Here is a 27,439-nt window from a genome sequence, read left to right on the forward strand (position 1 = left end):
ATTATGCAACTACAAAATGAAATAAACAATTATTAGAATCAAATATATAAAGATATGTGTGATAATTAATAAATAAACCTTAGGAATTTGATCTGTGTTTGCTTCACTGCTGATAATAAGAAGAAGAGAAGCTATGCATAGATAAGTAGAGAATTGAAGAAGCAACTCCATAATTGTTATTAAAAGAAGATGATGAGATGAAGTGATAACTGAAGAGGCTACTCATGCAATCATCATCCATTTATAGTGAGTGAGACATTATTATTATTATTATAATTATGCTTAGTATGAGGAGGTTTATACATGAAGCATGTGATCTAAGACCATCTTTAATCATTCTCTTCATCCACTTCTACTATATATGTATCACTACTATTTTACTACTATTATTTTATGAATTTAATTTTTAAACACTGTTACTATAAAATAATTTATATGTGTATCTATTTATATATTGTTATAGCTTTACCATCTCTCCCAATTAGCCAGTTCCCATAACCGGTTTTTTGCTATACTTGATTGATTAGTGTCATAATTATTTCTTGTTTAATAAGTGGAGTAAGCCATCATAAATATTAATTTGTTAACAAAATAATTTTTCGAAGACTCATAATTATGTTATAAGTATAACCCAACTGATGTTTTGAGGTTAAAAATTGTGATTTACTCTAAATAAGTCAATAAAAATAGCATTATGAAAAACAACTATCTTAAATATACACTAAAAATTAATCATTATTTGTATAAAATATATATTAAAAATAATTTAAATAATATATTTATTTATATACAAATATAGATAGATTAACTAACTTAGTAACTAAATTTTTGTAGATAGATAGATATTTTTACACCACATTATATCTTTGATCCTTTTTAGTATGTAAAGTTAGGTACACAACATATATAAACTTCAACAGTGTGACCCTACCGATGATAAAATGCTTGAGTTGGATGCAAATACGTGTCCCTTCTTCAATCTCCTTTTTTTTTAAAGGAAAAAAAAAACAAAGAAAAAGAAAGAAATGACCATTATGCAACCTCAACCTTAAATTACTTTCTAATAAATTTTTTATCGGATAATTTTATTTTTAATTTTTTTATTACATTTAAATTTTTTATTTTTTTAAAATCTTGTGGTAAAATCATTTTTAAGATTTGAAATTTAAAAAAGTTATTTTTTCAAAATTCGTTTTATGTATGTAAAGCAGTACAATTTTGTTTTCAACTTTGTTATTTTAAATCCAAAAAAAACTATTTTGTTTTATTTATTTAAACGATTATAAATTTTAATTTTAATTTTAATTACAATTGGCGGACACAAAATTGTTCAATCCAAAATTATTTTTAGGACTAATTTAGAGATAGGTGTATTCTAAATAGAATAGTATATATGTATTAATAAACATTTTAAATGAAGGCAGTTTCCAATGTTATTATTATTTATATTTCGAATCACATGTTGCACCACTATCCACTAAAAATCTAAAATAATAATAAAAAGTGTTGTTTTGGAATTAATTGTTTTTATTCTATAAGCGTTTAGGCTTCAATCTCTATGAAGGATTAAGGATGATACATATGTAATATATACATACAAGTGAATAAGTTAGATACAGTAAATAAATTAGATAGTATTTAATTTTGATGTACGATTAATGACTTAATGTAAATAAATTGTACACATATATTTTTATTAAATTATGTATTATTTTGTAGCAAAAATATAATAATTATTTTTTACATTTATTTTATAAAAATTTGGGGAGACATATATAAAGAAAAGGAAGGTAAAGCGAGAATCCATTGTTGTCTTTAATGAGAAGGGTGTGAATGAAATAAAGGAAATCAAATGCTTGAAATGCAAGTAAATTAAGTCTCTTTTTGAGGGGAACAAAAAGAGAAAGAAGACTCATATATATATCCATGTGCATTTTGCTCTTCTTTGTTTCCTTTCGTTTCTCTTTCTCTCATTCCCATTAATGTCTTCGCTCTCAAGCTTATTCTATTCATAAGACTGCAAAGTAGTGTATAAGTTCCAAGAATACTATATTACTAAAATCAATACAAGACTATATACCCATCTAATTTTGGTTGATGTGGAATTTGAAACACTTTTGACCAATTTGTATTCGTCATGTCATTCTGCTCACTCAACTACTTAATGTTAAGGAAAATTTTATGACGTTGAACATAAAAAATTTCAACACTTATTAGAAGATAATGTGGTTATAGTGATAGATAAACATTGTAAGTTTTATTATCAAAGTCTATAGTTTATAAAAAATTCGTGTTTATCAATCACTATAACCAACGTTAGCTTTTTTTAAGTGTTGGAAAATTTTCATTTTTAGCATTATAAAATTTTTTTAATGTTAAGGGTTAAAATTTTTTTGATATATCTAATAATTAATTGACTAACAATAAATTTTAAAATAAAGATCTAATTCACAACTAATTAATTATTGACTTGTTGGTCTAAAAATTCTATGGGAACTAAAAAAAAAAGCTTTCACATAGCAGAGTAGTGAGATAGAGTGTGATTGTAGCCTTGTCCTGTGTGTGGAAGGGATAATCCTTTTGGTATACTACCAGATTTTATTATTATTACAAATGTAATTATCCGAGAAGATTGAAATTATAATTTAAATTTTTTTTAAATTAATTTGAATTATAATAATTTGATTAATAAAAAAGTAACATGTTATGCATTGTTTGTTTTTTTTTTCTAATTCAGTGTTAATTGGATTAATTTTAAAATAATTATTAATCGGTTTTAATAATGTAATTTCTTCAATAAATCACACATATATACTGAATGTGATCATAAATAATATAGTAATAATAGTTAAATTCACCAACAAATATATTAGCTATATTATCACACTATTAAACAAATTAAATATAAAGACTATTAACACTTATAAATTTATAAAATCGTACTTTCTTTAATTCGTGCGAGGGTTTACTTGTCAAATAAATTTAAAATATAAACAAAAAATAAACTAATTGTCTGACCCTAGTAACTAATTGTCAACAAATAAACTATTATCAACGGATTTTTTATTGCAAACTTTTGGATTATATATAAGTGAAAAAGAATCCTCAATTTTTTAAATTATTAAAAGATATTTTCTATTGATGTTTTTTAGTGTTTACAAAAAAAAAATCGTTATTTATTTATTTTATTTTATTTTTAGATTATTGGTACATTCTCGACCCAAACAAAAAAATTCTTTAATTCATAATTCATTTATTTTGATATTGCTATCAACTATAGATCACAAACCACAATTTATAATCAAGTCACACCAATTAAATTTTAAAACCCAATACCTATGAGACACTATAAAATGACTCATATACAGCAACTCAAAATACATGATACTCTATTTTATTATAAAACATCTACCTACAACGGTTGCACTTCAATACTTGGGTTCGTTTCATACTTTATGCCACAATTTGTCCAAGCCACTTAATATGTTTATTTATTTCATTGTTTAGTGTTATTTTTCTTAAAGGTAGAAGTGTGATTCAAACTCAACATTTTAGACGAGGATAAGAAAACGATACTATTTGAACTATAACTCATTTATTTTATTTAATATGTTTATTTATTTGAACCATAAGAACTTAATATGTTTATTTATTTTATTGTTTAATGTCTTTTATTTTCACTTTATTTTTTTTAACTTATATTCCTCTTCACAGAATTCATCACACACATTTTAAAACTCTTATATTATAAGTTTATAACTGCGATTTTATTTCTCAGACATCGTTGTTTTCAACTTATTGCACTTCTACCGTTAATCTAATCAACCCTGGATTTTCTGTTATTTATGTTCTATGATATATAGGTGAATATATCTATACAGAGTTTCTATCAATATAGATTAGGCTCAAATTTTTTATTAAGGATAAGGGTTGTATACAATTTAATAGGCACTGTAAGTGTGTTTTTTTTATATGAACATGTGTAATTGAATCATCCCATTCTTTCGTATGAAAATTTTTTAAAAAAATTTAATATTAAATAAGAAGTTTAATTTTTGTACCTTAAAAATCGAAAATCAAAAGATCTAATTTTTGTATCTCTTAAAAATTGAATTGTGCTCTAAATTAAATAGTTTTACATTTGAGATAAACATCCAGCAGTCTTAAAAAAAAAAGTACCATTGTCAAACTAATATAAAAAATAAAAATGTTATAAATTATAGTTTTTTTCATTTTAAAAAATTGTGTTAGAAAATAACGAGCGTCCTTAATTAAAGTAATAATAGATTAAAAAATCAGTTATAAAAATTTATTTTATAAAGATGAAAAGTGACTGAGTCAAGTACCATAACCTTTAGTTCGTGGGTGGTGTAAGAGTTACGTTTTTTTATTTGTATTTTTCGATTGTTTTTAAAGCTTTATTTTTTTATTTTTTTCTTTAGACTTTTAAATTTTTTCGTTATGGACTTTTTTCTAGATCGTTAAGTCATATTGGGTTTTCCTAGAAACAAATCATTGTAGAATTTTTGGATTTTTAAGTTATAAAGAAGGAAAAAAAGAAAATAATAAGTCTACACAAATGAAAAATAATTAAAGAGATACTCCATTAAATGCATTTCATTTGTTTTTAAAATATTATTTAAGATTTAGGATTTGATGTTTTATCTCTAGTATTTAAAATTTAGTATTTAGAATTTAACGTATTCTAAGTCAGCATTTAAAAAAAAAATAATGCTATCATGATAAAATTGTGATATATGAAAAAAAATTGAGTAAATACTAAAAATAATATCTGAAATTTAAATTGTTACTCAATTTAGTCTTCCATTTTAATAAATGACTAACCCTAAATTCGAAAACGTATATTCCTATTAGTCTTTTGTAAAAGAGTCCTCTAAACATTGATGATGTGGAATGTGGAATGTCTAAGTGCCAAGTTGGCATTGGACGAAATGACGTCGTTGAGAGAGGGACACCTTAAACATATCAAAACGATATCATATCAACATCTTCTCCTCTTCCAATAAATTATTTGCAATAGTTCCCCCTAACAACGTTTCCCACCAAAAGACTTCAAAGAAACCTTCCCTTCTTCCTTGTTCGTTCATTCTCCTACGCTTCCCACTCACATTGTCTTGTCGGCGATCATCCATTAAATCCACTTTCTGTGGTCAGTGAAAAAGTTTTCAATGAAGCATTGCCTTCACAAACTGCCGACGACGGAAGGTAATAAGGATTTATGTTGATGCTTCTCTTCCGTTGTTGTATTCTAATGAGGGTTCCTAGTACACTTAGAATGCTGGCATTATGTGTCTTATAGTCAAGATACCTTGAATCATTTCTGTTAATGACAACATGTTAGGGTTTAAGATTTTTAATCTGAACCTTCTAACCACTATGATCATAATGTAAATTAAATTATAATCATTAGGAAGTAAATGCATGTGTTCTTATAGTTCATTTATTTTTAAATATTGTAACTATAGTGTTGATTTCTTCTATTTTGCAACATGGTTGTTTAATCACAAAAGTAATGTTCTCTTTATTTACATTGTGCTGTAAAATTTAGATGCCTGATTGATTGAAACTTGTTTTTTTATTATAGAGGAAAGATTGATACACAACATGATGAAAGTATTATCTATGCATCTGACTTGTATGATGAATAGGTTGGAGTGGATGAATATTATCTTGACGTGTTTGTGGTAACAAGTTATTATAGGAAATTGGGATATGACAAGGACGATGCATGTTGGTTCTTAGACCCTAATGAAGGTTTGGAATTTGGCCTCAGGATATTCCAAGTGGGCCAGGATCTTAGGGATATGATCAGCCACTGTCACGAGGATAACAACGTGATTCACATTTATTTTGAGCATGAACCTTCGGTTCTTGATATAATTGACGTAACGGAGTTGTCTGAGACTGAAGATGATGATCATCCTAAAGAAATGTGTTGCTTTGTGTTGCTTTGTCTACTACAGAGACTGGATACATTACTGTCGTTGAAACTTCTAAAGAACTCTTGTGGATGAAGAAATTTCTATAAGAGTTATGTATCAATCAAGAGAAGTTTGTGTTATTTTGTGACAGCCAGAGTGCTATCCATCTCAGCAAGAATCCGACGTTTCATTTTCGATCGAAACATATAAAGGTAAGGTACCATTGGATACGTCAAACGCTTGAGATGAAGTCATATGCACTTGAAAAAATTCATACTGATGATAATGGTTCAGATATGATGACTAATAGTTTACCTGTAGTGAAGTTTGATTCCTGTAAAGAGAAGGCGAGTTTGGTGGAGTAGCCAATCCCCACTTGAGTTGGTGAGGGGGAGATTTGTTAGTGGGTCCCCAACTAAGTGGAGCCCGCATATTAAAAAAAAAGAAAGTGACTAAGCCACGGTCAGGGAGTGAGAGAGAGTTTGAGACTCATTTTGAAAAAGAGAGAGAAACGAAGCAGAGGGTTTCAGCGTCGAAGGAGGAGAAGAAAATTTGGGGGAAAAAGGCAAGCCATTTTTTATCCGATTGAACCGATAAACTTGCTCAATTTCTTATGAAATTTTAGTATGTTATTCTTGGTGTAGAGATGAACATTATAGTATAACTTTGTATTGCATTCTCTTTTGTCTGATTTGAGATACCCACTTTATGGAGGGTTTATGTTGATTCCATCAATTCTGATGATGTATTTTGTTGATTGTTAAGATGCCCTAGTGTCACTAAGAAAACTGCTTGTGTACCCATTATTTTGATAGTGAAAGTTTTTACTGGACTAGGTCATGTGGATTTTTTAACCCTCTTTTTGGGATTTTTCCACGTTAAAATTCTGGTGTCTGATTATTTAATTTTTGCCACTATATTTGCTGCTTGGAGTGTCTTTGGTATTGGTTATTTAATTGCACAGATAGAGGAAAAATTATTTTTGGTGCTTCCACTGTTAAACAAGTTCTTGTTTGAACCTTTGTTGAGTTTTTCCAACACTTCCATCACTTTTGTTGCTAATGGCATCAAAATTTGTTAATGTGACACGTTAAATAACACCACAACACACACCTAGTAGTCCTAATTGGTGGCTAATATAAAAAGTTTATGAAATTAAATCAAATCAAATCAACTCCAAACTGAAGAATTCCAATGTTTCAATTTTTTCCTCAGTTAGGTTTTGATTTGATATAATTTTATAAATTTATCATTTTAATAATCAATTAAGACTTCTATGTGTGTTGTAATATCACTTAGCTTTTCACATTAATAAATTTTGGTGTCGTTAACAAAAAATAACAGAAGGACTAACTCGATTAATTTAAAATCTTTGAAGGATGAATTTGATTAGAAAATTTTTTGGAGACTAATTTGGAAAACGAGTCGTGAACGAATGATCTTTTAGAGACGAATTTCATTATTATCCCATAGTTTAACCAATTTTTTAAATAAATAAAATAAATATTTTATTTACCAAAATAAATAATTTGTAGTGTTTTTACCGAAATGCGTTGCATCTCTCCTTGTAAACGAGATAAAATTACACGTATTTCGTTTACACTGGAAACGAGATAAAGTCACATAGAAATAAAGTGTATATATCGTTTACAGTGAAAATGAGATACATGTAATCTTATCTCGTTTATAGTATAAACGAGATAAGTGAATAATTATGACATTTATACTATAAATGAGATACGTAAAGATAAATTTTCAGTAGTTATAAAAGGATGTGCAACCCTTTGTATTCTCCATAAATATTTTATACTTCTTTTCTACCTATTTCTTTCGAAAATAACTCAAAATATCTAGTAGCAGTGGATACTTGGTTGTAAGTATGTATCCGAATTGCTGTATGAGAAATAGTGATAATGGGGTGATACTTGAGTGTGAGAATCTCATTCTGTTGCATACCCGACGAGTAAGTTCTTTGTCCGAGTTGAAGAGTCTGATATTGAGTAGCGTTGGTGGTAGCGGGAGAAAAGAGATCAGAAGGTGGGATATAGGTTGCTAGTACCAATGGAAAATGGAGTTTTTCGGTTTCGTTTGTTTTAACTCCATGGCGATGAGCATGTGCACCCGATGTTTGACATCCACGGGAGAATTAGAGCAGAACGAGTGATGGAGCTTTCTGCAAAAGTTGGTGATGTCGGTGGCAGCGAATCTGGCTCGTCAGACTTCGTCCAGGATGACCCACCTCTCGCACCCAAACTGCTGCACGTTGCTAGTTTAGTGGAAGACATAGACGTTGATGGTGAGGACTCTGATGAGGAGTATGTTGCGAATAACAATGAGAGCAGTTCCTCTAAGGATGATGATGAGAAGGAGTTTGTACCAGAGACCCTAGTTGAGACATCACATCGGTATCTTCTGCCTGTCCCGCACCCAATTCTGGCTTTATCATCTGTACCCAGTCACTACAGTACGTTGGATCTAGACGCGATATAAGAGAAGAATCCATTTTCCAACATGGGTGAAGACGTTACAACTTGGACGATGGTGTAGAGTTTAAAATTGGCCACAGATTCAAAAGCAGAGATGCAGTAATGCAGGATGTGAAGAATTTACAGCATTCACAGAAGTGCTGAAACCGAGTAATGGAGTTGGATCGATTAAAGTACCATGTGCGTTGCTAACAACATGAAAATTTGTTGCTCAGGTGGATACCACTTAGGGAACCTATAGTATATCCAAGATACCAGTAGAGGAGTGCAACCTTCGATGTCTGTGTTGGAGCGGTGTGCCGTAGAGCATAGGAAATGGTACGTCTATACTAGCACCGCAAATCTCCAAGACAGAGATCAACACCTCTGAAAGTCGTCCAGTAGTGGGAGTCACCAGAGATGAACCTTATTATTGAACTTATCAGTCATCATGTGACCCTCGATCGTCAACAGTATGTAGCACCTCGCATACTGTCGGAGGGTGGCTGGATCATCAGTATCAGGCGGCATCTGTCGGACACGCTCCCGGAGCCATGTCAGCTTTAGGGAAAAAGACTCCTTTTTCTACGTTTCCTGCTATTGGACTACAGGAGGCCTGACACTGAATAGCTTCTCAACCGACTCCTAGGCCCCGGTTCCGTACCATGTATGAAAGTCACTAAAGCAACCACCCATGGGATCTCCATTAGCGCGCAACCTGATGTGGCATGCGACATCCTGTAGGATGATCGTGCACTCACCCCACGGTAGGTGGAAGATGTGGGTCTCTAGACGCCAACGTTCAACAAATATCGTGTTCAGAGAGTTGTCGAACACAAAATCTATGAGTGGCAACATGTCACCGAACCCAGCCTCCGTCAGGTACGGGACAATGCGTCTGGTGGTGGGAGTGTATGACTCACTCTCCTAGGAAGAAGTAGGCGAGGCCTCTGGTAAACAACAAAAAAACCGAATCAAAAATGGGTAAACCTATAAAGCTATAAGAATTTCAATGTAAAATATTCTACCGACAAACATATACATAACGGATTAATTTGATTTATAAGTAAACTATTTTAATAAATAACTACAAACAATTAAATTATAAATTTATTTACATAAAAAAGTTACTTAAATAATAAAAATGTTTAGTAAAATAAGTAATTTTAACGTCTGTATACACATAATGCAGATGAAAATATTCCGTAAGATAATTAATAACTAAACTAATAAATATCTATTTTATTTAATTTAAATAAAATTATATAGTTAAATAATGAATAACAAATTTCATTTCACATATCCTTCGTAAATTAGATTAAGTAAAAATATTTACTTGAATAACCAACAAATAGACTATCAACTTGATAACTTAGTTAAGTAACAAGAAATTTATGAAAAAACCATTTACTTAAATATTTAGTAAATACAAATATAAACATTTTGCTACTTAATTAAGTTTATTAGAAATTGTTAATAACCTAAATTAATAACTAAATTGATAAACATATGCTTAATAATAACTTAGATTAAAGGAAAACAAACCTAAACAAGTTTTTAACTAACAAATTCATTTTAAAGTATGTCTAACATCATATCCTAGTATTTAAACCATTTCTAACCACATATTTATTCGCTTAACATATATTGTATACTATTTCTATAAAAATACCCTAAGTATGGTAATACATCTATATTTTAACATAAGCATAAAACGAAAAACAACACCAACATTAAAATTGGCTGTCTCTGCAATGTGTCAAGTCACATTCATTCTGTTAATGTCTCAATCGTGATTAACAGCGCGCACTATATTCTTTAAGTAATTCAAAAATATAATTTAAAAATGTTAAAAATGGGAAAAATCCCAAAAAATGAAAGTTAGACAAACGTGATATGACCACGTTGTTTCATGTCTTATCTTGTTTACAATCTAAAAGAGATACGTGACGACACATTTCAGTAAAAATGCTACAAATTATTTATTTCGATAAATAAAATATTTATTTAATTTATTTAAAAAAAATTCCTAGTTTAACCTCGAGGGTAAAATTAAATGAAATTCACCCATGCTATGGAAAATATTGAAAAAAAGATGTACTTTACGTTTTTACCCGTTTCTGTGTGTCTTTCTCTGTCCTACTTCGTTCCTTCACTCGCCATCATTCTTCTTTCCAACACAAAACACACACACACACACAACGCACTCTCTCTCTCTCTCTGAATCTCTTTCCCATCTGTATCTACAGAAACTAGTGTTGTTGTTGATGTTGTTGTTTATGGTGGTGTTAGTGTGAATTTTCCACCGTGTTCTTCTCTTTCATCTTCCTTCAGCTCCTTTAGAAATCAGAACCCTGCATCTCCCAATTCCGGCCATCAATTTTTACCGCAGAATCTCAATTTTATCGTCTTCTCCCAAATTAGGATCAGAAACCGATACGACTCTTCATCTTTTCAGGTTCTTCTCGTGAAATTTCCGCTTTCTTTAGCTACTTTCTTTTTGCAATAGCTTGAAGCTCATTATTCATATCTTTATTTATTTTTGTTTGTGCATATTTTCAGGGACACAGTTTTGCACTGTTGCCCTTCAGTTTTGTAGCTCAATTGAACTTCCGATTCGTGTTCCTTCGGATTTCGCGGCACGCAAAACAATAATCGCTTTTGGATCCTAGCGTCGCCGTGTCGTGTCCTCTTCAGGTATCGTCTTCTAGTGTTCTTTGTTTCTCCCCCTTCTTGTTTTCATGCTCCTGTTATTATTAAATTGAAATTTATTCGGTGAATATTTTTATTATTTTCATTGTGAAACTGATAGTTAATTTGATTATTTTTTATATATATTGTCTGTGAGTGAATCAAAAATATTCTGGGCATCTTATGTAAATACTTTTTTTAAATCCCAAATTTCGGGCCTTTCTTACAATTGTTTAAACCATTGTTACGGGGAATGCTTTGACATTTTCTGGAGAATTTTATACTAAGATTCTCAAGAAGGTAAAAACATGCCGCAAACCCCAAGAATTTGTATGATTGTTAAGTAGACTAGGGCTGCGGCTTGGACTCTATTCTTGTAATTTGTAAATATATGTCCCAATAGGCTCTATGTAAAGCGGCATGTTTCTTTTATCAAATGGTTAATATTAATATAAAATTACCTTGACAGCACTGAGTGTTAGTTATTGTGGGTTGGTAGGAGAAATGAACTGTGTTACTAGTATGGTTGACCTTCGTGGTTTTTAAGGGGATGGTGATTTTGTTTTTACGTTTTAAGCTGACAGTAATGTTGTGAGTTGTGATACTCTCAAGTCCCAATATATATAATTCCAGATTGGGTAAGTTTATGATTAATGTGATATTGTAGTGTGATATTATTCTTCTTTCTTTTTTTGGGTCTGGTAAGTCCGTGCTAGAGAGTATCATTAATTGATAGAGTTAGAGATTTTTTCTGAGGTAGAAAGATGGTATTGAATGGTTGTGTTCATTGCATCCCTTACTTGCGCTCTGTCATCTATGGGAGGATAGAGCTGAGTTGCGATGGTGGTGCTTATATACAATTATTTCCATCTAAGTGTTGTGGTAGTTATGTTTTTATGAAAAAACCATGAGGATGTGGTCTATTGGTTAACTCACTAGGTCCTTAACCAAACAGTGGGCGTTTGATCCCTCAGTCATGTGAATGGAGAGCATTTCTTGGCCAGCTGGGTAACCGTTAATTGGAGGTCTGAGTAGCGATGAAATTAAACTTTGCCGCAGGCAGTGGATATCCTGGCAAATCAAGAGAAAAGTAGTTTTATGAAATACGTCATTTCTTGTTTCCTTCTTTACTGTCTGAAAAACTTGCTGTCAAGGTTTTTGTATTATGTTAATGAAGGTTGTTGCTCTATCCCTTATGCCAATGTGAAATCTGATAATAGAATAAAACAAAATTATGTGGCTTCAGAAGAAAATTTGAACCTTTCTTTGTATAACCTAGTTTTCTTTATTTTAAAGGCTTTCTTCTCTGTTTGTGAATTGTTTTTTAGACACTATATAATCTACAATGAGAAGACTGAATAATGAGAATGAAGATGAAGTGCTTGCCAATGATCAGACAGGGTTACAGTTGAATGATGAGAGTAAGGGAGGACATGCTGGTGTTGTTCTGAAGAAAGGGCCATGGACAACTTCTGAAGATGCTATGTTGGTCGATTATGTTAATAAGCATGGAGAGGGAAACTGGAATGCTGTTCAGAAGTACTCAGGTCTATTACGTTGTGGAAAAAGTTGTCGATTGCGTTGGGCTAATCATCTGAGACCAAATTTAAAGAAAGGAGCATTTACTGCAGAAGAGGAGAGGTTGATTGCTGAACTTCACGCAAAAATGGGAAACAAATGGGCACGCATGGCAGCACATGTAAGCGTATTGTATATTTTTGTCAGTCATACATATCATAATTAATTTTAATTTTGTTTTAGATTTTCTTGAAATCTCTGGATTCTGTTCCCCAGTAATGATGTCAGTGTTGTTATGTCTACTTTGTATATTGTAGCAAAGAAATAGCACAGCTGATATCCACGTTGTTTTTGTTGATTGAAAATGGGGTGATTCTATATTGGACTTGGAATTTTGAGGCTGATAACTTCAACTGCAAATTAGCTTAGTTATGATTTTACAAATTAGACAACTCAACCGTCACTGTAACCAGTCATGTCTACTAGTTAGCAGGTTGTCTGTTTCACATTGTGTTGCAAGTTCTGAACATGTGTCTCGTGAGTAGGACAAAAAGGTGACTGCTAAACTGGGGCAACAACAATTAGGATTATAAAGCATATTAAGTTGATAATAGACTAGTATGAAAATTTTTGTCTATAGCAATTATAGCGATGATTGTCTATAGAATTTGGTACATATGTTTTGAGATGGAGTTAATTGTAACGATACTCATGGAGATATATATGTTTATGATCTAAGGGGTTTAAATTATTCATGCAGCTGATCATAACTAATAGGGATGTTGGACCAATCAGTCACTTCTATAATTTTGTCTTTTAAAAATTACTATTTTCCAAATTACATACTTATTTTATTTATATATTTCATTGTTTTATTTCTTTTGCTTGTAGTTGCCTGGTCGCACAGATAATGAAATAAAGAACTACTGGAACACCCGTATCAAGAGGCGTCAACGTGCTGGCTTGCCACTTTATCCTCCTGAACTGTGCGTGCAAGCAGTGCAAGAGAATCAACATGGCCGAGGCTCTGGTGGTATTGATTGTGGCAATAATATGCATCATGATTTTGTTCACAAAAATTATGAGATTCACGGTGCAATATTTGACAGTTGGAATGGTAGTCAGGGAATCCTACCATATCCGCCTGAGCTTCCTGATATTTCTGCTTACACCGGTATGCTGAAAGGTTTTGACTCTTCCAAGTATTGTAAGTTTGAACAAATAACATCACCAAACCACAAGCGTCTCCGTGAGTCAACAACACCTTTTATTGGATCTGGTGGTATGAACACAAATTGGTTTTATCCATTTGATCAAATTCAGGATAACACGCCTGACAAGATTGCACAATCATTTGGCATGCAATCTCCCTTTGATCTCGGACCCTCTCCACACAGCTCCATTTGTTACAGTCATTCACTTTCGAATGGCAATTCCTCTACTTCTAAGCCGGCTTATGAGGCTGTGAAGTTTGAGCTCCCTTCACTCCAATATCCAGAAACTGATGTAGGTAGCTGGAGTACATCTCCACCACCTCCTTTACTTGAGTCAGTTGATGATTTCATTCAATCTCCTTTGCCAGTTAGTGCACTGGAGTCAGATTGTTCTTCCCCACAAAATAGTGGCCTGCTGGATGCTTTACTTTATCAGGCTAGGACTCTGAGCAATTCAAAGAACCATTATTCTGACAAGAGTTCAAATTCATCTACCGCAACTCCTTGTGACAGAGCGCTCAGCTCCACTCTGAACAAGTATGAGACAGACTGGGAAGACTACACTGACACTATATCACCATTCGGTGCAACTTCAATATTGAATGAGTGCACTGTTGCTAGTGCCAGTGCAAATTCATTGGATGAACACCCAACAGTTCGTTCCTTTAATGGTTAGTACCTTTATGTTTGTGCTATGAAGGTTAATTATTGGAAAGAGATCCATGTGTGTTATTTGTTTTTAGAGATGTGTACATTCTACTTCAATATAATCTGAAACTTGCTATTTTAGAATTTTCCTGTTTTATTTTGTAGTTTTAGTTTTTTAAGTGCCAATATATTCCTAAAATATTGGTTCCGAAATAACTGATGAATCTTTCTATCGAAAACAACTTATCGAAACTCCCTATGCATCCAGAAAGCATAGTATGTCTTCCTAAACTGAACTTTAAAATTTTATTCATCCCTAGTATCTGAAAAATTCACTTTTATCAAGTTTTCTGAAAAGACAAGTGTTCCCCTTAATTCTTTTATGGTGTTTGCCTAAAATCAGTTTTGTTGATCTCTCAGACTGAAAGTTCATTTGAATTTTCTGCAGACAACATTGTGAAAACAGAGAATGTTGATCAGGTTTGGTCCCCGAACAGTGAAAATCAAGGCATGTCTGCGATCAAAATTACCCGGCCAGATGTTTTGCTTGCTTCGGATTGGCTTCAGCAGGGTTCGGGGCGTGACATGAGGCAAGGCAGCATGGCTGATGATATACCTGCCCTTCGCGAAGATGATTTAGCCACCGACTCCAAGCATACAAGGTCTGGAACTTCTCTGTTGAGTCAGGTATGTGGGTTTGGTTCTTGCGCAAGGAGCGTCATGCCTGCTTTCTGTCAAGGTTCCGATCGTGGTTAAGAAAATCCTGAGATGTCTAATTTGAAAGAAAAATTGCGTATTTCATTCTTGTTACCTTTTTAAGCATGTTTTCTATGTGTGATTTACTATGTGTGATTTATAGTACCAAAATACATGGTTAGAGAATCATGTTTTCCTGTGGCTTTGTCAATTTTACTGCTAAAAATTGTGATAATATTGAATACTATTCACCCGGGATTATTATCTGTGGCATTTATGTCGGGACCACTCGTCATATAATAGACAATAATTCTTAGTTCAGTTTAACCTTCATTCCTTGTGTGAATTCTACTTACTGCCATATTACTTTGCTAAGCAACATATATATCCCCTGACAAATCTAACTCTACAGCATAAACGAATTTCTTTCATGTCAATGGAAAATAGTCGAGCTACTAACGTGAGTTACGGATGTAAATTAATAAATTAAAATTTTAGGGACCAATTTAAGGGCAAGTGTAATTTTAAAAACCAATACAAGTTTTAACTCTGAAAAACCTGTCTAATCAAAATGAGTAGTATCAATAAGAAGACGTGTTATGCTTTTGACATTTTGATTAATTCTATGGAAATATGCCCTCTTGTTAAAAAAAAGATATTTCTGGTCATTATTTCATTTCCATAAAGAATATAATTGAGAGCTTTAAGCTCCAAATTATCCCCTTTCCCGGAACAGATCTTGTGGAAAAAGTTTTACTAAATTGATACCGTTTGTAATTTCATATAGAATTACAGGTCGAACCAAAACAAAATACTTTTTCTTGATAATTGTGATCCATTGGACAGAGATCCAATTTTTAATTTTTGTTTACTTTTTGTTTTCTTTCTTTACCCCACAAAGATATTGAATATAATGAATTTTTTTTTTGCCATTGAGATTTTGAAAATGAACATTGAAATATCCTTCAAAAACAAGTAAATAGATGCGAAACATATAAAATGCGGTTAATCCAGCTGTAAACCAACCATAAAAGTTTAACTACTAAACTAATATAAATAAGAAAAATGGTAGAAAACCAATTATTTGACCGTTTCTCAACCAACTTTTCTTTTCCACAAATTTATCTTTCTCTTCCTCTAACACCCCTGTCACCCTCTTTCCTTCACTCTCACCATCACCATCGCCATCAGTCCGATCACCTTTCCCAGATAAAGTACTCTCCCTACCAAATTGAAGGTAGGATTTGTGTCATTGTGCTCTGAATTGAGCCAAGTGGTCTTCATCTCGTATACATGCCGTTGCCATTAACAGTTAACAAAATAAAAAAGGTGAAACCTCGTGTGCAGTCGACTTCACGTAAAGTTGATTGTTGAGATCCGTTAGATAAAAATTTAGTTAAATCAGTGAAATTACTTAACAACCCTCAGTTATCAACTTTACGTGAAGTCGACTGCACCTGAGTTTCCACCAATAAAAAATGGAAACAAAAGAGAGATATTTACAACCACCGAGAGAAATTATCGAAGGGCGTGACCAAGTAGTATATATAGAGATGGTGCAATACTCCAAGATGAGCACTTCAACTGCTATGATGGTTATAAGTGTTGCTTGGCTTCAAAACTAATGGTGCTTGCAAGATCGCTAATCTAATTATCACTTCATACGCTCGATCTCCTTTTCATCCTCGCAAGAGATCTATCATCTTATTTTTTTTCTTTTCTATGAATGTAGAATTTGAATGCTGATGCATTCTGGAGGAAGTTAAGAGTGCATCTCTTTATAAAGATTAATTTGTTAGGTGAAAAAAATAAACAGAAAATTTAAATCTTCTTTATTCTAAATCCTAAAAAGATTTTAAATCCAAAACCTTAAATCCTAAAGCTTAACCACTTATATAAAATATAATAAATGAAAAATTAAGATTTTATTTAGTTAACAAGGAACGAACATTCTTTATGTCATCTAAGGATGAGTCGAATTTAGATTAATAGTTTCAAATATAAAATTTGGATGTTTAAAAGTAGCTCTTTTGTAGACGCAAACTTTCTCTGCAAATTGACATATTCAACATCTGCTAAGCTTTCTCTGCAGATACGCCAATTTAGTGGGGGATTAGAGTGCGTGATAATGGATGTAGAGATGGGGAGCACAACTCGTACCGTGGGTACTTGACTCGCCCTGTCCGATCAGAGCTGCTAATTACCTGCCCTAGTGATGGCGCGAGGTCGTTAGAGGAAGGTGATCGGACTGATGGTGATGGTGAGAGTGAAGGAAAGAGGGTGACAGGGATGTTAGAGGAAGAGAAACATAAATTTGTGGCTAATTGAGAATGGTGGTGAAATAATTTGTCTCATGTATTTTTTAAAAGATACATTAGAAATTGAATTTTGATAAAAAATTTTACAAATATAATTAAAAAAATAAGATATTATTATCTTTAAAATTTGGTGATTTTTTCTTAAGTATATATATATATTTTTGTAATTTTTTTGTTAACAACTAATAATATTTTTAAAAAATCACAAAAAAATATATACTTAAAAAAAATCACCAAATTTTAAGAATAATAATATCTCATTTTTTAATTATGTTTGCAAAAAATCACATCAAAATTTAATCTGGCATTTTTCGAAAATATATATTTACTGTTAGATATTTTTATCACGTTTTTAAATTATTTAAAGGTATTTTTGTTGATAATAAAATTATTTTTGTCAACGGAGATGTTTTTGGTAGTTAACCCTTTGACAAAAGAACAAGCAACACAAAACAAGTAATATAAAAAGAAAGTGTATCTGAAATTTGCCATAAACTATTACAAAATACAACTTTAGCACCAAAACAACATAAAGGCACACTTCTTTACTTCTTTATATTGTTGGATGGTGGGTTGGGAATGAACTTGATCAATTTGGATGTAGCAATGCTTGTAGTTACTAATGTTTCCTTAAATGCTGATGCACTTGTTAATGTTGTTGGTGGAGCAAACTAATTCTATACTGCAGGTTGTATGTTAGATGGGACTGGACCTTGGGCAAATGGAGCTGGTGACCTGAAGACTTTGAGCTTTGGTGTGAACTTTGATTGTTTTGAATGAGTTTTGTGTTGGGCCATGAATGGAGCTCTTTTTGTAGGCCTAAATAGAGTGGTTGATGTGTGGGCTATTGGTTTGGATGGAGTTATTGTTGGTCCTGGTGGTGCTATTAGAATTGTAGTCCTTGTTGTGTTGGACCTAGTGCAAGATTTGAAAGAGTTGGGGCAGCCACATTCTGGACTTGATTTACATGTACAAAAATATAATAATTCATGATACAACAATTATTCAAAAAAATTGGACAACAGTCACATTTAGAAATAATGCATTATAGTAAGGAGTTGTTGCTGGATTGTTGAGCTGGTTAATTGGTTGATAGAAGCATCTTGGGCTAGAAGTATAGCAAATTAGTTTCTAATGTATATGACATTTAGACAAATAAGTTCCTTGAGTATTTATCATCCAGACACATTCAACCTTTAGCATTTTCTATTTGGACACATAAAATCCTATAGTCTAGCATGATATTTCAATTGGGTCTCTAAAATCAACTTACATCTATTAGGGGAGCTGATTGTGGCAATGAAAACACCATCCGCAATTGGGAGGTACTGACATCCTTCTTCTTGGCCCTTTTTATTAGAGTTGGAAGGAGCTCCTTTGCATGTTATGTACTTGTAGTCTTTTTCACCACACTTATTACAGGTCACATAATGATTTCTTTAATTTGTCACCTTGCATGAATGGTTCAGTTAGATCTTGTCTATTTATATACCTTTGATCTTTCAATTGGTCTTTTGATGATGGATACATCTTGGACAAAATTCTTCACTTGGCACAAGTTTAATGCAAATATGCATGTCTTATAGATTGACTCTATACATAATTAGGAATGCACATAATCTTGTGGCTGATCATGTCTCTTTTTAATGGTAGCAAATACATGTATGCAAGGCATGCCTGAAACAAAAGGAAAATAAGATAATTCTAACAAAAAAACTGATGAAGTCATTTATAAGAGAATATACTTAATAAAAGAATTTTAGGTAGGTACATTGTCACCAATCCACTTTGCCATCAATTTAGTTCTAATTTTAATGAGTCTTTCCATCCTATTTTACTAAATTGGTACTAGTTTGTCAAAATGGTTGTCTAGTAATTGTTTATGGTTCACCATCCTCTTCATTAACATTTAATCCCAAAATTAAATCGCTAGGCAAGATGATCTTACCTTCGGTGACGAAAACAACAACCAAGAGCACAATGCAACCTTCTTCATTCTCCCCACAGCGATTTGCACCGCAGATTGCTCTTCTACCTAGTGATTTTTTTGGAGGAAAAAAAAGAATGAAAAGAGTTTGTGCAATTCTCTGAGTGTGATATGAGTGTTAGAAGTATTACATATACGCTTAGGATTAGAGTTTGTGTGGAGTATCCCTAATCAAAGGGCGTCGTTTCAGCGTTTGGAGACCTATTTGTCTTGTTTTGAAAAGCTCCCCTCTACGTAATTCTTCTTTATGTGTGCATCCGTAACGATTAGGTGAGCACGAGAGTCACAATTTTAAAGAAGTCAGATACTTAATGTATTTTTCAATTTTCAAAAACAAAAATATCCGTAAATAAAAAAATCAAAAACTTGTTATCCTCTTATAAATACAATTTATCGGTAATGGTAATGATACTCCTGTCTATTGCCCCAAATTTACACACTGAAACTCAAAAGTGCTCGAATTTATAAATAACTGAGTTTGAGTTCATTTAGTCATTAAGTTCATTTTTTTAAATGTAATTATATTTTTTAGTAGTCTGGCATAATTGATTTTTTTAAATTAAAAAATAAAACAAATTAAATGTTAAAAATAATTTTAATTTTTTTTTAAATATTAAAGACAATATACTTTATCTAAACTACATTTTGGTCCTTGTAAAATAGGTTAGTTTTGGTCACAGTCCTGTAAAGTCATTTTTTATTTAATCTATGTTAATTTACTTGGTTTAAACTAATGTGAGATGTCTTGTCGTTTGCTACAATTTTTAACCAAATTAACTAATGGCAGGAACCAAAATCAAAACTTCAAAATTTTTAAGAACCGGAAACGAAAAGAAAGGAACAGAAATTATAGGAACCAAAACCAAATTGTGTAAATTACAAGAAAACTTATTTAAGCCAAACGAGTAGTAAACTTGTGCTCTCATGCAAGAGGGTATCTATCTTGATACATAAGAGAAATAAATATAACAACCACCATCTTTTATGACCCTCAGTCTTATCTCCTAAAACTTACTTTCATATTCCTGCAAGCCCAAGAAACTATAGTGCTGGAACCCCCCTTTGGGATGACTAAAGGTAGTTTGCTTTGTGGGAAGTAACTTATTTCCAGATTCATCTGTGCAAGTCTTGAGACCACATGAATTACAAAAGGATTCCAAATCTGATTCCTGTCATCAGATTGCAGAATATAACATAGCTTAGAATGTGTCTACAGATCAATTGACATGATAAAAACATCTCATTTAACAACATCGAACATATTACGGAGTGACTACACAATCTTACGAATCTCTTGCCTATAGATATAGCCTGCTTTAAGCAAGTTTGCCTAGATTTCTGGATACCAACCATTTGTTTCTTGGAGTAAGTATAAGAGCAACTTCAATTGAACGCTTTTAAAGTTTCAAATCTCACATATACAGGAAGAATACCATTTACAAATTTCACTTTGCATTGGAGATGATTGATTAAATAAGACCAGTCTCAGTATAGAGACAATTTCACCTTGGTGGAGAACCAATTATATTTTGCCACCTTATATAAAGTTTAAACTGAATTGAAACCAAACATTGAAGTGACAAATCTTTTTAATTTAAAATCACTATTTTTAGCATATGGTCCCACAAATGCTAATGTGACATTTTGTGGATCCAACATGAAATTGAACTGAAACCGAACATAGGAGATGCTCTAATGACCAATTGACCTTTGCGGTACCTGCAAATTTACACACTTACATAGCAGAATTATTACTTCTTACCGACCGTTTATGTACATAAGAAAAACAAGGTGCAACTTATGGATAGGAGCAAATTAAGATTCATACCTCTATCATTAAGAGTTTTGAAAGGTTGAACAGAGGATATGGATGAAGCTTGTAGCCCCCAAAATTTATGCATGATATAGCTAGTGCACGAACCTTTAAAAAAATGTATCGAAACACTCAAATCTCGTATCACTAAATATAAAAACATATATTATGAAAAGAATTGATATCTTCACATATAACAAAATTCATGTAACAAGAAAAAAATGTAAGAAAATAGACATGAAAAAGAACTGTTTATTCAACATTAACATGCACTGGATAGGAAGAGACAAACAAGATGCAAGAATAGTCACCACCATGTCTCCTCTCCATGCCTTGTGCACTTCTATTTATTATTATTATTATTTGATAACATAAACTCTAGTTGAAGGTTTAGAGAGGAAATAAATGGGACATATTAGCAGTAGATACAACATGGATTTCATTTAAGTAAAGGTAAGACGGAGTGCATCAATTCACTTGGGTTTGATCAGGTTTGGTAAGCTTTTGGAATAGTTCATGAAGTCATACAAAAAATCAAGAGGGCTATTAGTCTATTACAATGACAAAGTATGTTTTAAGACAATAAAACATAGAAAAACATGCACAAGGAAAGTAAGCAACCATCAGTCAAATATGTGACAGAATATAAAAGAATGCAGTTATTAGTTAAAGCGATTACTTCATTGATATAAGGCTCCATAACGCAGTACTGAAGGTATGATGCCTGAGATGCTGTGGTCCGAAAAAATTCCTTATAATTACCAAGGCGGAAAGACCTGTCAAGAAGAAAGAGAACATTCGTAATGGGCATGTGTTCCCTCATCATTAAATACATGATATGGCCTCGAGAAAAACCAACAAAAACATCCATTTTCCTTTTTCTGTTTTTTGGATAGCAAAAGAACATTCATTTACTTATTAAAGTATCACAAGAAAGTCAATTATTAGGATAAATATTACCTTAAGATTCTCCTGGCAAATTGCATTTCTTTTGACTTCAGTACTAGGGCTGGTACACAGCAAAACCACAAAGAAAGTGGTTCAACCTGTGGATCAAAAACAGCAACAATAACTTAGGACCCTACAAGGATGAAAGTAAGAATGGACAGTAGGAAAAAAAAATCTATCACACCAATGATGTAAAGATTAACCGTTGGTTTGCTAGAAGAGTCAAGATGAAGAAGCACATGTAATGAACAGAACTCAGCTTCATTCTCATGCACATAAGTTGAATTTCGATTTGCTTCATACAGATTGAACAAGGATGCCAATGTCTTTGTGAGCTGTTCCAAGTTGAGATGATGCATTGATGCAATGTTTGGATCACTCATAGAATGCCAAAGCTTGTGGTGTGATATAACATGAAATTTCACCTGCATGATTAAACATGTTGTTCAGCTCATTATTTGAATTTTACAAAATGAAACCTGGCAGCAAGAAATATAATCACTTCAGAAGAAGATAAATGCATCTCATTTAATAAAGGGAATGACATCATAATCCATCTTGTTCATGTAAATAGCGTGAATCTCTTTAGATTGACACAGCATGAAAAGGGGGAAACAACTCGTGCAAAATTAAAAAATGCCATAACAAATATTGTACACAAACACTGAAACACTAGTAAAAATCAACGTATAGATAGATAAAGAAATGTCTCTGAGCAAAATTCACACATAACTAAATCATTGAATAGTTAAACTTTTCCTTCCCCAGATTGTTATAGGTCTTAGTCGGCATGGTTTTGTGCTTTATAGTATGTAAATCCTCTGTACTATCCTGAACTGATTTCTCAAAACAAGTCTACTTTATTTTCTATCAAGTCATGACATGAACCCATACTGCAAATAGTCTTCCTTTCTCTGATTTTCAGTATCCAAGTTTAGGGTTTAATTTTGACATTCAGAATTAAACATATGTATTGAAAATCAAGTTCCTTAGCCATTCAGTGAATGTGTTAAAAGTTAAAATGCAATTTCAGAATCTGATAAACATGGACCTTCCAAGTTTAACAAAACCTGAAGTTGCAAAATCACCTATGATGTGTAACCTAAGTGACATAAAGTAGTGTCATTTGTGAAAAGCTAACCTCAATAAATGATGAAATATACAAAGTACACAAATCATAGAAATCCAAAGGAGAAAACTATACCATTTGCTCATACATATAAATTGCTTTCTTGTTAACGATATTTTGCATGGTAAGATCTTGCCGTATGGACCTTGTCCTATCAGAGATAAAGTCGTGAACCACTTCAAAAGGATGCTCTTTAGATTCCAGCAAGCTCATAAGATAATTTAAAGTATCTTCCAATACATTTAGAGGCCGCATATCAAATGGTTGGATATATTTGGTTGATATAGTTCTGCAAAACTGAAGCAAAATAAAATAAGAAAAGATGCAAAACCAAGAGATATTGAATATCAGACAAGACAAGCCTTTTAAAAGACACTTATAAATTATAATGACATATACAGAGAATATGACTTTAAAGAACTATAAAAGGAAATAAGAGGAAAAATATAATCCCTGTGTATTCTAAAAATTACAATCATACAAACAACACTCAGTGTGTAATGAAAAGCCAATTGCATAAGCTATCTCCTAAATACTTTAGTCACTATCAGATTTCAAACAAGATTGGCAATGTTGTTTATCAGTTGAGACTCCCAGCAGACTCCCAAATTGACAACTTTTTCATGTTCCAGTCAAAGATTTGCTTCAATCCATCTATGGTTCCTGTGATTCCAGCCCCTTTACAGTATCACAAGTATGTGCAGATTTTTAGTGATGGGAATTGATCAAAGGAAAGGATTAAAGTAATTAGGTAAGGTCAAGAACCGAAACCTTATTTAGCATTCCATTTCTGTTATTTTGGTCAGACTTTGTACACTTAAAATCAATCAGTATAGAAGAAAATATTTCTTCATCTTCTTTGGGTGCCGTACCTATTGTTTCACAGTTCCCACAGTTCTGGGAACTCTATTTAACACCCATATATTACTCTTAACAGACACACAGTCAGACACATAATCTTGACTCTTGAATTGGTGCTTGGCATCATCAATTTTTTTTAGCTTAACCCTTAAAAAAAGAGCCAATAAGAAAATGAGAAAAAAAAAAAAAGCAAATTGAGCTTGATACAGAAGAGTACATCCTTCTAAAAGTACATACAAGTGTAAATTTAATAATTTAAAACCAGATACCATGAGAGAAACTTCATTACCTTTTTCACGGCAAGGGATGGAGATGATTTTGCAGGATTTCCATGTAGCCTCTCAAAGACTGCCAAATCACGGAGGTTTTCACGCTGGATCCTCTCTCGTTCTGCAAATGGAGATAAAACCTGTTAAAAAATTCAACTACATATATATTTTTTCTTTTCTATTTTTCTTTTTTTAATTTACCTGGGCACATGTACGGACAGGTTCCGACTAAAGGGTTAAAATCGGAAAAGGATTGAGGATCAGCATCAGCAGCGTCTTCCTGCGCGTTATTGAAGGGAACCCTAGCAGCGTTGGAATGAGAGCGAGCAGAAGATGAAAATTTGGATTGATGACGTGTCACATTGGAAGGCTTTTTCTGCGTGTAGGAGGTAGAAGAGGAAGAAGAAGAAAGATTGTGGTGTTGGTTCCTTGATCGACGAGCTTCCATGATGGTTGGAATCTTGTTTCTTATTTGTTATTCAGTACTTGACAGGTTTCAAGAGTCTTTGCTTTACAACTGAAGCAGTAAATAATCCATGAGATTCGAATAACACAATAATTAATTAAACATCAACACAACACTACTAGACAGTGAAAAATGAGCAGAGACGGCACTAACAGGCTACAAAGTGGAATCAGTAGAGCTAAGAAGAAAAAATGAAACGGAAAGTAAGAAGAACTAATGGAATATTTGTATAATGTGTACAATGAAAATTTATAAAATCCAAAATGAAAAAGTAATACTTCATGCATGTCATTTCATAAAATATCATCTAATTATGATGAGGTTTGTAAAAGAAGATATAAGATATAAACACTTCTTTCACTTTTTTTTTCTCTCTTATTTTTTGTTTTAGTTATTTATTTCTTTCTTTTTTTATTTATTTATTATATATTCTTGAAGTTCTCACATCTCTTTTAAAAGGAAAAAAAAATAAAGACGCATCCTTCCTTATTTATTTTATGGAGAACAAGACGTTTTTTTATCTGAAAAAAAATACTTTGACTTTTAATCTTTTTAATTTAGAGTTTTTTTGTTAAAAAATCTATTAAATAGTAACAAAAATTAATTTTATCAAGAGTTTTATTTGTAATTTATGGAGATTTTGAGCTTTCATAAACTATTAATAAATTTATTTTTGAGTAAACTATTGTTTTTGTCTCCAACATTTGGAGTAAGTCGCAAAGTTGTCTCTAGCATTTCAATTCTTAACGTTTCAAAGTTGACTCAATGTTGTCCTGCCGTTAGGGATCCGTTAACAGAATTGACAGCGGAACAAAATTGAGACGATTTTGAAATGTTAAGGACTTAAATAAGACGAATATGTTGGGGACAAAAATGATACATAAAAATAAATTTTAATTTTATCTTTCAATAATATCAATTTTTTATTGTACATAATATTCAATTATTTTTTTAGTCACATCTAACTAAATTACTCTTAATCACATTACTTTCATTCTAAATAAATTTATTTTTTTTATAATTTTACACTTTCATTCTAAATAAATATTGTAATGTGATTAGAATGAAAGTGTAAAATTATAAAAAATTTATAAATAATGTGATTAAGTAATGAAAGTTAAATTACATTATTTAAAATAAAAGTATAAAATTTATTTATTTATAAAAAATTACATTACTTTAAGTGTAAAATAATAAAAAAAATAATTTATTTAAAATAAAAGTGTAAAATTATAAAAAAATATAAGTAATGTGATTAAGTAATGAAAGTAAAATTACATTATTTAGAATAAAAGTGTAAAAGTTATTTATTTATAAAAAATTATATTACTTTAAGCGTAAAATTATAAAAAAAAGTATAAATAATGTGATTAAGTAATGAAAGTAAAATTACATTATTTAAAATGAAAGTGTAAAATTTATTTATTTATAAAAAAATTACATTACTTTAAAAGTAAAATTATAAAAAAATTAATTTATTTAGAATGAAAGTAATGTGATTAATTGTAATTTACTTAGATATGATTAAAAAATAATTGAATACTATGTACAGTAAAAAATTGATATTATTAAAGGATAAAATTAAAATTTATTTCTATGTATTGTTTTTGTCCCCAACGTTTTCGTCATATTTAAGTCTTTAATGTTTTAAAATCGTCTCAATTTTGTCCCGCCGTCAATTCTGTTAACGGATCTCTAACAGCAGAACAACATTGAGTTAATTTTAAGACATTGGAGACTTAAATAAGATGATTGAAATGTTAAACATAGCTTTGAAACTTATCCTTATGGACAAAAACGATATTTTACTCGTTATTTTTAAAAACTTCCTTCACTAATGGTAGTTAAGTGGAGAAAGATTATTACTAAAAATTAAAGACAAAAAAAAGTAATTGCAGTACAAAAAATAATGATAATAAATTAGGATTTATAAATAAAACTTTCACAAAATTTATTTTTATTACTATTTAACAGATTTTTTAACAAAAAGAGTCTGTAAAATGAAAAGGTTGAAAGGCAAAAGGACTTAATTTTTTAGACAAGAGCCGAAACCAATGGGTTTGGCTGGTTCAAAATCTCAATTTGCCTAACCTTTTGTGGGTGTGGCCAATCAGCCTGACAATTTCATCTTGTATTGACATCATCAATGGCACTTGCTGCATTGATGATTTTTCCGTCACCGCACTCTCCACTGACATTCTTGTTCATTGTGGCTTGAGCTGCCTTATCCTCATCAATTCCACCACAATCCCTTGTCTCTGCATTTTCGTTGACATTACAATCATGAGAAGTTATTTTTGAAATCGCTAAAAAATACACGAGAAAGTGAGTTGAATCTTGCTTAAATATATCTTTTGGAAACATGAGGTTAAGAAAGATTATTAGGTCTTAGAAATTGTGAACAGCAAAAAATATTAATTTTTTAGGTATACAGAATACTCAGAACAGTTCCAAACGTAGTGTTTTATGTATAT

General features: G+C 31.6%; 3 protein-coding genes across 6 annotated transcripts in view; 1 reads left to right on the forward strand and 2 right to left on the reverse strand.

The window, feature by feature from the left end:
- Positions 1 to 211, reverse strand: part of LOC107462846 (CO(2)-response secreted protease-like) — a 20,460-nt gene extending 20,249 nt beyond the window's left edge. The window contains exon 1 of the mRNA XM_016081526.3: positions 79 to 211. Coding sequence (XP_015937012.1) covers positions 79 to 171 — 93 coding nt within the window. The 5' untranslated portion in view covers positions 172 to 211. The remainder of the gene's footprint in view (positions 1 to 78) is intronic.
- A 10,302-nt stretch (positions 212 to 10,513) lies between these two features.
- Positions 10,514 to 15,586, forward strand: LOC107462836 (transcription factor MYB33). 2 transcript variants are annotated; one of them, XM_016081515.3, is made up of 5 exons: positions 10,514 to 10,865; positions 10,970 to 11,104; positions 12,427 to 12,797; positions 13,508 to 14,501; positions 14,927 to 15,586. In XM_016081515.3, the coding sequence occupies exons 3-5, from the start codon at positions 12,444 to 12,446 to the stop codon at positions 15,232 to 15,234; spliced, it is 1,656 nt and encodes a 551-aa protein (XP_015937001.1). In that variant the 5' UTR covers positions 10,514 to 10,865; positions 10,970 to 11,104; positions 12,427 to 12,443; the 3' UTR covers positions 15,235 to 15,586. The 2 variants fall into 2 exon arrangements, with proteins under 2 accessions (XP_015937001.1, XP_052109456.1); XM_052253496.1 differs by having other exon boundaries at positions 10,515 to 10,865; positions 12,495 to 12,797; positions 14,927 to 15,585.
- Positions 15,587 to 20,307: 4,721 nt separating this feature from the next.
- On the reverse strand, positions 20,308 to 27,185 carry LOC107462838 (SAC3 family protein C). Of its 3 annotated transcripts, none has more exons than XM_052252866.1 (9): positions 27,057 to 27,185; positions 24,701 to 25,016; positions 24,520 to 24,620; positions 23,445 to 23,666; positions 22,444 to 22,665; positions 22,253 to 22,338; positions 21,972 to 22,068; positions 21,308 to 21,400; positions 20,308 to 20,648 (listed from the first exon to the last, which is right to left on the reverse strand). In XM_052252866.1, the coding sequence occupies exons 2-9, from the start codon at positions 24,945 to 24,947 to the stop codon at positions 20,484 to 20,486; spliced, it is 1,233 nt and encodes a 410-aa protein (XP_052108826.1). In that variant the 5' UTR covers positions 24,948 to 25,016; positions 27,057 to 27,185; the 3' UTR covers positions 20,308 to 20,483. The 3 variants fall into 3 exon arrangements, with proteins under 3 accessions (XP_052108826.1, XP_052108827.1, XP_015937003.1); XM_052252867.1 differs by lacking the exon at positions 27,057 to 27,185 and adding an exon at positions 25,119 to 25,137; XM_016081517.3 differs by lacking the exon at positions 27,057 to 27,185 and having other exon boundaries at positions 24,701 to 25,090.
- Between the last annotated feature and the right edge of the window lie 254 nt (positions 27,186 to 27,439).

Source organism: Arachis duranensis, chromosome 8, assembly GCF_000817695.3.
Source record: "Arachis duranensis cultivar V14167 chromosome 8, aradu.V14167.gnm2.J7QH, whole genome shotgun sequence".
Lineage (NCBI taxonomy): Eukaryota > Viridiplantae > Streptophyta > Magnoliopsida > Fabales > Fabaceae > Arachis > Arachis duranensis.